The sequence below is a fragment of the Triticum aestivum genome, chromosome 7A, assembly GCF_018294505.1.
Source record: "Triticum aestivum cultivar Chinese Spring chromosome 7A, IWGSC CS RefSeq v2.1, whole genome shotgun sequence".
In the NCBI taxonomy this organism is placed as follows: Eukaryota; Viridiplantae; Streptophyta; class Magnoliopsida; order Poales; family Poaceae; genus Triticum; species Triticum aestivum.
This window is the reverse complement of record NC_057812.1, coordinates 44,160,601-44,172,072: the sequence shown is the minus strand read 5'-3', so window position 1 is coordinate 44,172,072 and position 11,472 is coordinate 44,160,601. Positions and strand designations below refer to the sequence as shown.

The window sequence follows — 11,472 nt, the reverse complement described above, 5'->3', positions numbered from 1 at the left end:
TTAAAAAATCACCGATTTAGTTAAAAAAAGTTCGCAAATTTCAAAAGAGTTCACCGAATTTTGAAAAAAGGTTCCCAGTTTATAAAAAGTTCACCAATTTTGCTAAAAAAGTTCACTAATGTGAAAAAGGTTCACTAGTTTTCAAAAAGGGTTCACAAATCTGGAAAAGTTCATGCATGATTTTTTTTAAATCCAATGAACTTTTTCTTAAATGTATGATTTTGAGGGAGGTGGGCCCCCCAATCCTCCTATATCCAATCCAGAGTGTCCACGTTGCACATTACGTAAAGTACATAGATTAGTTTACATAGGTGTAGCATTGTCCTTGTATTAATTGCACTTAGTCCCTTGTTTATTTTCGCGAGCACTTAGTCCCTTGTTGTAAAACATCATGTTCAAGGGGATGACTTTTGCATGTGTAAATTCAAGTAAATAAAATACTGTAGGTAACTGTTCAATAAAAATTACAAAGCTCTTTGCACAATGTGAGTATAAAGCCCTTGATTATATTATAAAAGTAATGCATACTCCCTGGCACATATGAACCTTGAAATAAACAAAAATCTATTTCTATCAAATATAGATGAAGATAGATAGACAGGTGGCAGTGGATAGATTTTTCAAAGAATCAACCGTCTAGCACACTAGCCCAGGTAAACTACATGTAAAAGATAAAAAACAAATCACAAACACGCAAATGACCTTTGCGTTTCATTGCATTAGAAGGATGGGGGAAAGTTATAGTCCTCCTAGGAGGTTAATTTTACAGTACATCATACAACTCAGTGGACATCCCAGGATTGGTGCAGAACAACCTGCAAGCCTTGTGCCCCTGCCTTAGCCCATCATCGGATCTCATCCTTGATCTTGTTGAGGAGCCTAGTGATGGAAGGCATCACGTTGTCGAAGACGCATTCACTGATTTGATAATTTAGTCGGACATAGCGCCTATCACTGATTTGATGTCATTGGCAATATTCTTGGCATCTGCTGCAATACCAGCCAATCCTCTCCTTCCTAACCCAGCACAATAGAGCCCATTTTCACCTTTCCAATGATTTGGATATTCTTTGATGGGCAGTCCATTGCCATTTAACATGCTCTCACCATTCTGGGATAAAAAAATATAGAGCTTGTTAGGAGATTTGACAATTGTTGCACCAAGAAAAAAACTCAGACATATTCAAACATCGATGTTGTTACCTTGAGCCATATATTTGCTGTGCTTTTGTATCCAGTTGCAAACACAATCACGTCAAATGATATCTTTTTACTGCATTGAAATTCAACTATATCGCCCATGATCTTACTAATGCTCCCCTGTACCTGTAGGAGATGAATAGAATATTGATAACTTGGCATACAAAGACAAGATATGTTATGAAATCTATGTCTTGTCAAGAATATACTTACTTTGATGATACCTTTTTTGATTAACCCAACAGTGCCAACATCAATAACAGCGGATCGGCCGGTTTTTGACTTGACGATCATTGGACCCATTTTTGGCCTTCTGATGCCATACCTCGATAGGTCTCCAAATATTAAATTTGCCGCCATCACAAGGAGTTTATCCACTAGATTCAGTGGAAGGCGGCGAGCAAGTGTCATCCCCAACCGGATTAATTCCTTTGTCATTACATGAATCTGCAACCACAAAACTTGTCACATCTCTTTTGAAGCCTGCATCATCGAATAAAAATTCATAGAATCATCTTCTTTCAAGAGTTAAATTTTTAGTGTAGTTCGTCTAATTGCTTAGTTGTTTGTGCATGTTATAAAATAGTTTATCGCTCTATACCATGAAATACTTTCTAGTAATAACTCTAAAAAATCGCATCCTTCTAATGGTGGCTATAATAAGAAATTGCCATGTACCCACCGAAAATATATGGTGCCCGTAGGGTGGGGGTGGGGGATTCCCTAGTGTTTTCAGGTCAAAAATAATATATAGTGCGTGTACATACCGGGCTTCGTATAACAACTGAAGTATTGGCACCATGGGCCGCAAGGTCATAAGCAATTTCCATTCCAGAGTTTCCAGATCCAACGACCAATGCATTCATGCCAGAGTAGCTCTTGCCTGACTTGTAGCTTGAGGAGTGGATGACATCACCCGGAAAACTTTGCAGTCCGGGGATCATTGGAATATTCTCTGCACTATTCTCACCACTTGCCACAACAAGAAACTTTGATGTGAACCTGACTATTGTGCTCTTTGCCTTGTCATGTGCCACGATGGACCAACATTTTTCGTCATTGTCAAATGTGGATGACTCCACACTAGTGAGATACTTGGGTTGAATATTGAAACGCTCAACATAGTCATCTAAGTACTTTACAAACAAGGTTTTTGGTATGTATGTTGGAGCATCTAGTGGGTATGACATGTGTGGCAACTCACAGAACTCCTTTGCAAGATGCAGCTTGAGGCGATCGTAGGCGCGGTTGCGCCAAAGCGACGCGTTGCAACTTTCACGCTCGACAATGACATAGGGAATTGAGAATTGGCTAAGGCATGCTGCTGTTGCAAGGCCTGCTGGCCCAGCGCCAACAATCAACACTACAACATTCTCCATTTCAAAGAGAATAGTTGACAAAGTTGTGGGATGGGTGCAATGGTAGGCTGGAGTGTTTGCTTGTTTGCTCGATGAATCTTTGGATGCATATATGGGCATATATATACCGGTATGTTTCATGTGTCAATCTATTTAGAATGAGGAATGAAAAAGGCAAAGATTTATTGACGCCTTATTCTGGTGTGTACTAGTATTCCGTCTAAATATTGAACGTTGGTGTGAAAGCATGTCCTGATACATTAGAGGATACAAAATAGGCAGGAAACGCACTCTTGATCGATTGGTTTTTTTGGAAACTTATCAACCGGCTTTGGATATGTTTATACTAAAATCTCTTTACAATTTCTTTCCGTTCGTGCTGTCATAATGAAAATTCATATGGGATAAGGATATGTTTTGTACTAGAGGCAAACGCACGCCTTGCCATGCCGTTTTCTCTCAAGGCATTTTTTCACGCTAATTTCTCTCAAGCATTTTATTGGTCACGGATCCATCAAAATATTATTTCTTTCTTTTTATTTTTTGGTCCAAACTTCTATTCTTCGTTCTTCCCCGTGCCTTGCAATTTCTATTTTTCTACCGACATGCGGATGGTTGTGTAATGGAAACCGTGCATGCTTTGCCGTGACAATAATTTTTGGCGCGCTACTATGGTTCTGGGTCATCACTTATCACCAAATAACTGTGTAGTTTGTGGCGGACTATTAAATGTAATGCAATATGATTTTTTTGTCCACTTCAAAACGTTGGACATCTAGATGTACACCTAAAATTATGAGGCCTCAGATAAGCTATCAAGCATGTATGTTAGGAAGCAACAATTTTGGTATAAACGAACAATAATCCCTGATTTCCTACAACATGTACCAGCTTCATGTTAAGTATGTTGCAGCTTGGACCATCAGCAAGAACAACTTCAGTCCTGCTCCCCAGCTTCCTCTACTCAAATTAATCACAGCCCGTAGTCACTGTTGTCTGGATTTTATTTGAACTATTGCTAGGAGTAAATATATCCTAACCATGTGACCAGGTGCAAAGATTTCTTTGCATTACAAATTGCAAAGACTAATAGCTTTGTTCCGCTTTGTTATTTGCCAAACGTATGACAAATTGGCCACAATATTTACACAATGCTTGGCAAATACAAATGCTCTGTATCCATGTTCGCACCGGCAAAAAAGAACAATAAACACAAATAGTGGGAAATAGAATAAGAGCTAAATGACATACCTTTTTAGCTGAATTCTTCAGCCAGCAAGATTCTGAAATAATATTTACCAAAAAAAAGTAATCATTTTCCTTGTAATTCCAAGATAAATAAAACATCCATCAGACTGAACTGATTGGTCACGAAAGGGATTATAAGGTAACATATTAGGATCACATCTAAAAAATGTGACACCAATGTGCATGTTGCATAACCCATGAGAAATAAAAGCGATAAGCAAGATCCAAAAGCATACTTAAATGGTCAACTAACCAATCCAGATCTAGCCAAAGACCAATAGTGTATATGTTCATGTGACGACTGATGAAACTGAAACTGTGAAATTAGCAGGATAGTATAGTTGTTGAACCGGTAAATAGCTTTTGAGGTTTCATGCTATAATACACCTTTTAGGCTTTTAAAGTGTAACGTGAATTTTGAATCCTTGAACAGGGGAAGAAGGCTAGCCTTGTCGAAGAATATTGTATAGATAAAATAACTGTTATTTTACAACCAAGACCAAACCAAGCTTTGAACTGGTGATAACACAGTACTGCAACAAGCTTTAGACACCTAAACTTTGAACACATGAACCATCAATGTAAAGCGGCATTGCTGGAGAAAATAGCAGAACTGACCTGCAACAGATGCACATGATTCTTCAGTGGAGAGCATAATTGGAGCACCAGTAAGAAAATTCTTCATGATTTTGCCAAGTGTGCCCCCACGCCCCAACCATGCTTGTAAGCCAACTACCCAGGTAGGCGTACGGCCGTGCCGCAAGCAACTGCATCCATGCCTCGGCTCTCCCCTGGACACAACCGCGATCTGCGCCACCCAGCTTCGCCCATAGCCGTGCCATACTGGTTGCCTTGCCGCGTTCCTGCAGCTTATCCCTCTTGTAAAATTGCGGGCAGTACACAAACTGCAAACAAGCATATTCCTAGTTCTCATGTTAGTGGATACCAAAGTGTGGACCAAAAGTCACATAAAAAAGATAATATTGACACTCCACAAGAATAGGTATGTATCAAGAGCAGAGTAATTGCTCATTGTACATCACTAATAGCACAATGTCGACAGCAAAAACCTGGATCCTTATCTAATGCTACGCAAAGGTGGATACAGAGAGAGGCTTAAATGGCCAACTGGTGGTAAAAACATATTGATGTATTTAACAGTGTGCAACTTGAGCAATTAGAAAGATACACGTAAAATCCAACCTAGATCCTGATAACCCACAAGTATAGGGGACCGCAACATTTTTCGATAAGTAAGAGTGTCGAACCCAATGAGGAGCTAAAGGCAGAACAAATATTCCCTCAAGTTCTATCGACCACGGATACAACTCTACGCACGCTTGACGTTCACTTTACCTAGAACAAGTATGAAACTAGAAGTACTTTGTAGGTGTTGTTGGATAGGTTTGCAAGGTAATAAAGAGCATGTAAATAAAAAGTAGGGGTTGTTTAGATAAAAACACAACTAAGTTAGTTTTAGTAAAGAGCTTTTTGTTACGAGAAAGTTATTTGTCCTTAGGCAATCGATAACTAGACCGGTAATCATTATTGCAAGTTTATATGAGGGAGAGGCATAAGCTAACATACTTTCTCTACTTGGATCATATGCACTTATGATTGGAACTCTAGCAAGCATCCGCAATTACTAAAGATCATTAAGGTAAAACCCAACTATAGCATTAAAGCATCAAGTCCTCTTTATCCCATACGCAACAACCTCCTTACTCGAATTTGTGTTTCAGCCACTCACGCAACCCACTATAAGCGAATCATGAATGTATTGCAACACCCTACAACGGGGATCCCTCATGCTTGCGCGACACAGAGAGCACCACATGACAGCACCAATAATAAAACATGCAACTTAAACCAATCACGATCATCAAATAACCATTAGGATAAAACAGATCTAATCAAACATCATAGGATAGCCATACATTATTAGGAAATAATATATAGCGTTGAGCACCATGTTTAAGTAGACATTACAACGGGTAAGAGAGAGGTTACACCGCTGCATAGAGGGGGGAAGAGTTGGTGATGATGGCAGTGAAGTTGTTGGTGAAGATTGTGGTGATGATGATGGCCACGACAGCGTTCCGGTGCCACCGAAAGAGAAGGGAAGAGGGGGCCCCTTCATCTTATTCTTCCTTGACCTCCTCCCTAGATGGGAGAAGGGTTTCCCCTCTGGTCCTTCGCCTCCATGGCATGGGAGGGGCGATAGCCCCTCCGAGATTGGATCTGTCTCTGTCTCTCTCTGTTTTTGCGTTCTCAGATTCTACCCTTTCACCGTTTCTTATATTCTCGGAGATCCGTAACTCCGATTGGGCTGAAATTTTAACACAATCTCTATCCGGATATTAGCTTTCTTGCGGCGAAAGAAGGGCATCAACCGCCTTACGGGGTGGCCACGAGGGTCAGGGGCGCGCCCCCTGCCTCGTGGCCCCCTCGGGCATCGTCTCATGTGGATTTTTCTTCCCAAAACTCATATATATTCCAAAAAAAATCTCCGTCAGATTTTATCCTGTTTGGACTCCGTTTGATATGGATATTCTGTGAAACAAAAAAACATGCAACAAACAAGAACTGGCACTGGATCAATATGTTAGCCCCAAAAATAGTGTAAAAAGTTGCCAAAAGTATATGAAAGTTGTAGAGTATTGGCATGGAACAATCAAAAATTATAGAGAGGACGGAGGCGTATTAGATCCCTCTCACAGGATAGACATGGAAATTAAGTAGCAGATAATAGATTGTACAATCATGTAGTGCGACTCTACAACGAATTAAACACCATGCATGATACTACATCCTAGTTTTCAGAGCGTGTCATATGTAGTCGACTTAGTGAATTAACTTTTCAAGAGAGGTTGTCAGCAATACATATGCATTTATCTTTGTAGTAAAACATGATTTTCATTTTTTAACTGAACAAACTGCCAGTCGGAGTTTAAAAGCAGGCTGAAATTGCACAAACTTAAGGAGGCAAGAGTTTGTTTAAGGCTTCAGGGGTAGGCCTACCTGCTTTCTATTGAAGTTTCTTATCAGAGATGAGAAGGAATTCATCACCTATCATATGCTCCGGGATAAATTTATATTACCAATTGACGGGAATGTGAAGTCTGAAAACAAATTAAGCTATACAACTCTAGGCTCTCAAGTAAGCAAATCTATACCTACTATTAAAGGGAGGTGATATTCTTGGTTTCGTCCCGCTTCGTTTGGTCCCGCTTCAATTAATTTCACGTACGCTATTTGGTTTCGTCACTTGCCACCCGTTTTGGCCAAATAGAGGAAGCCCATCTGGCAGCGCACCGTGGCCCAGGTCCGGAGAGCTGGCAAAAAATAAAATTGCCGATGGGAGGGTTTGATCTCATAACTTGCAAACCAGCCACACACAGTTTGTCCAACCGATCCAGCTAGAGATATGAGAGGATTTTTCTCCCCCGTTGCAACGCTCGGGCCTCTTTGCTAGTAGAAAATAAAAGAAGAACAACCCATGTCAGTGGTTTATGTGTTACCTATCTGTACAAAGGGATCTTTCCTCCACCTGATGAACTAAAGGCAACGTGGTGCCACTTGTTAATACATAACAGTATTACCATGGAATCATTTGTCCACCACTTTGCAAGCTTGTAATAAATGAACAACTAAATTTAAGCAATGTCAAAAAATTGACAGGGAGCACATGAAGTCTGGAAAGGTCATTATCCTCAAAGGACAAAAGTATGGCATACAAATGGTGTTCACTCATATTTTGCCCCGCTAAATCTGCAGCCAGGAAAAAATCAGTTTTGTTTTCCTTACATTAGAATTTGACCAAAAACTAACCATCCAAACATACCCTTAGGAAGAAGATTATGATACCTTTGACCGTCGAATCAACACATTTACAAGGTATTGCAGACCTTGTGAGATTGCATATTCTTGGCCTGCTAAAATAATTTTCTTGAGTAAATCGAGCACAAATGATATTTTACTTACATGCTTTTGAACTCAAGCATGGAGGGAATGAAACAGAGGAAGAAAAATATGCGCCAAAAAAGGGACAGACTTAGAGGAAGAACATGATGAAAGTTGAGGCCTCACCGTGCTGGTTAATGGGGGGAGACGAATCCACGCAACAGAGCAACACAGAGAGAGGCGTGGGGGCGGTGGCGATGCACACTACAAAAAAAGACACATCAGTGACATTTTGGGCCGAACGATTTTTTTCCTGTCATACATATGACACTTCTATGACGATAATTGTGACAAAACCCGATATCATCATAGATGTGGTGGGCTCCTACTTCTATGACAAAAAATCATGACAAAAATGGGCTTTTCGTCCTGGGTGGGCCGGAGACGCAGCTGCATGACATTCTTTGGGCCGTCCATGATGGAAAAAACCATGGTAGAAGCGAGGGGGAGGAAAATTTCGGGGAGTTCCCGGTTACGGTGGGAGGTCGGGGGCCGAGCGATGCACGTTTCTCTCGTACACGTACGCGCGTGTGTGCGAGGCGTTGGCTCTAACTGAACCCGAGCGATTGCACTGCAGGCTACGCGTTACTGAACCCGAGCAATCGATCGATGGCTGTTAACTGAACCAGATCGAGCGATTCCTTCGCTACTGCTGCTAATTGAAGCCGATCGATTGGATGAACAGTGAGCGTTGCGGGGGGGGGGGGGGGGGGGTGGATGAACAGTGAGCGGTGGCGTTGCCTCTGGATGAACAGGACCCCGTGGTGTGCAGGGCTGAATGAACAGTAGACGGTGGAGGGTGCCCGTGGAGGGGTGGTTTAACAGGACCCCGTGGTGTGGAGGGCTGGATGAACAGTAGACGATGGAGGGGTTCCCGTGGAGGGGTGGTTGAACAGTAGCCGATGGAGTAGCGCGCGGTGGAGGCTGGATGAACAGGAGCCCGTGGAGGTTCGAGGAGGTCGATAGTAGCCCGTGAAGGCTGGAGGAGGTCGACGATGGAGATGAACAGTATACCGTGGAGTCCCGTTTTGCGGTATGCCACACCCCTCCCGATCAACAGGACCCCCGTTTCGACCGTAGCGCTCCAACACAACTCTGTTTCCTCCGTTTTGTGGTACGCCACACCCCTCCCGATCAACAGGACCCCCGTTTCGACTGTAGGAGGTCCATTTCCTCCATTTTGCGGTATGCCAGACCCCTCCCGATGAACAGGATCCCGTTTCAAACGTGGCCGGTCGAACACAAGGCCGTTTCCTCCATTTTGCAGTACGCCAGGCCTCGTTTCCATTGCCTGTTCCGTCCAAGCCCTCCCGATGAACACGACCACGCATTCCGTTCCGACCCAGCCGGTTGGCTCCCACGCGTTCCGTTGCCTCCCGATGAACATGACACATTCCGTTGCCTCCCCATGAACACGATGCATTCCGTTGCCTCCCCATGAACACGATGCATTCCGTTGCCTCCCCATGAACACGACGACGACGCTGTTTCTCCGTTCCGACCCAGCCATGTACACGAGCCCTGGCCGTATTTATGCGTGAGTAGGCGTTCGAGACCCTGCCCGTATGTACCTACGTGGCCGTATTTTCTTTCTTGCACTCTGGCCGTTGTACGTACGTGTACATGCTACGTGCGCGCCTCTACTACGACACGTACGCGCCTCTACTACGACACGTGTGCGCCTCTACATCGACCAGTATATGTGTACGTACATGTTCACGACCAGAATGACAACGCTATGTATGCTTCGACCAGGTGGGTCCCGACTGTCAGGCACTTCCTTGCCTGCGAAGATGTAGCTGGTGGGTCCCAGCAGTCAAGGGGGCGAATCGTTTTGTTTTTGTTTATTTTTGCTCGGACGCACTTCCTTGCGTGCGAAGGTGTAGCTGCTTGGTCCCAGCAGTCAGGGGGGGATCGTTTTGTTTTTTTTTTGCCCGGACGCACTTCCTTGCGTGCGAAGATGTAGCTGGTGGGTCCCGGCAGTCAGGGGGAAACATTTTTTTCACGAAATAGGGTGGCCCGTCCGGTGGGTCCCCGCTGTCAGGTGGAGGAATAATTATTTTGCGCGTAATAAGGAGGCACTTCCTTGCTGCGGTCGTGGACCCAGCTGTCAGCCTCTCCACGTACAGTCCACGTCCGATGGAAGCCATTCCTTGACCACGTTGACCACGCCGCGCCGAGAGCACCATGGCGGTGGATGACGACGAGGCCTAGGAAGGGGACGACGCGGAGCCGGGGAAGACGCGGCAGTGGATGCCCACGCGTAGAGGAGTATGACGGTTCACTCGTTCGGCTGCGGTGTGAGGTTGCCGTCGCCGCAGAGTAACATGGGGTGTGGGTGCGTAGAGGGATGGCCTGGCCAGCGGTGGGAGTAGTAGGGGGCGGTGAGGCCTCCGCGGCATCACAGCCAGCCACGGGCGACAGGAGCAGGCGGCACGACCGGCGCTGCTTTGGGCGGCTGGAGCAAGAAGACCAGAGGTTGAAGAAGCACTACGGCCGTTGGATGGACATCGTACGGTCACTGGAGCTAGAATCGTTCATATATTGACTAAAGTTGACAAAGGCCTCCGTCCCAGTCAACTTAGCAGGCCCACAAGTCAGCCTCCCACCAAGGTGGGTCCCAGCTAGCAGGGGGTATTCATTTTTTTGTGCGTAATAAGGAGGCACTTCCGGTGGGTCCGAGCTGACAGCGGGGGAACGTTTTTTTCGCGAAATACGGTGGCCCGTCCTGTGGGTCCCAGAAGTCAGGGGGAAACGTTTTTTTCACGAAATACTGATGGCTCGTCCGATGGGTCCCTGCTGTCAGGTGGAGGAATAATTATTTTCCGCGTAATAAGGAGGCACTTCCTTGCGGCTGCCGTGGACCCAGCTGTCAGCCTCTCCATGTATAGTACTCTTCCGATGGAAGTCGGTCGTTGACCACATTGACCACGCCGCGCCAAGAGCACCACGATGGTGGACGCCGGCGAGGCCTAGGAAGGGGACGACGCGGAGCCGGGGAAGACGCGACAGTGGAAGCCCGCACGGAGAGGAGTACGAGGGTTCACCGGTTCGGCTGCGGTGTGAGGCTGCCGTCGCCGCAGAATAACAGTGAGTGTGGGTGAGTAGAGGGATGCCCTGGCCAGCGGTGGGAGTAGTAGGGGGCGCTGAGGCCTGCGCGGCAGCACAACCGGCCACGGGAGGCGGGAGTAGGCGGTCCCGCCGGCGCTGCTTTGGCGGCTGGAGCGAGAAGATGAGAGATTCAAGAAACACGACGGCCGTTGGATTGACATCCAACAGTTACATCTGCTAGAATCGTTTGTTGACGTATATAATAACTGAAAAAATCTTGCATACGTGTCAACTAAACAGGCCCACAAGTCAGACCACTCCCTCTTTTTTTAATAATTTATATATAGCTCATGGCAACTTCTTATGCAATTTATTGCAGTCATTTTTTTGGTTGACCAGGGCCAATTTCGCATATTTTTGTGGGTTCCAAACTATTTTTAATACCGAAATGTCGAGGCAGATTTAAAGTACTTTGAAGATATATTTAAATTAGGTTAATGCCCAGTGAAATAGGAATCTGAAAATGTGAAAAAAATCAGAAATTATAAATTAATTGCCAATTTGTCATTTGTTTTTATATTTTCAACCCATTTCATATTACTTTCAAGATTTGCAGGCGTCTTGAAAGAGTTGCAGCCCATCAGGGCGTAGA

At 44.6% G+C, this 11,472-nt stretch overlaps 1 protein-coding gene across 1 annotated transcript; it reads right to left on the bottom strand.

Annotated features, from left to right (window-relative positions):
- Positions 1 to 931: 931 nt before the first annotated feature.
- On the bottom strand, positions 932 to 2,579 carry LOC123152948 (probable indole-3-pyruvate monooxygenase YUCCA11). The gene is made up of 5 exons (XM_044572304.1): positions 2,405 to 2,579; positions 1,968 to 2,083; positions 1,414 to 1,647; positions 1,204 to 1,326; positions 932 to 1,111 (listed from the first exon to the last, which is right to left on the bottom strand). Exons 1-5 carry the CDS (start codon positions 2,577 to 2,579, stop codon positions 932 to 934), a joined length of 828 nt encoding a protein of 275 aa, XP_044428239.1.
- Between the last annotated feature and the right edge of the window lie 8,893 nt (positions 2,580 to 11,472).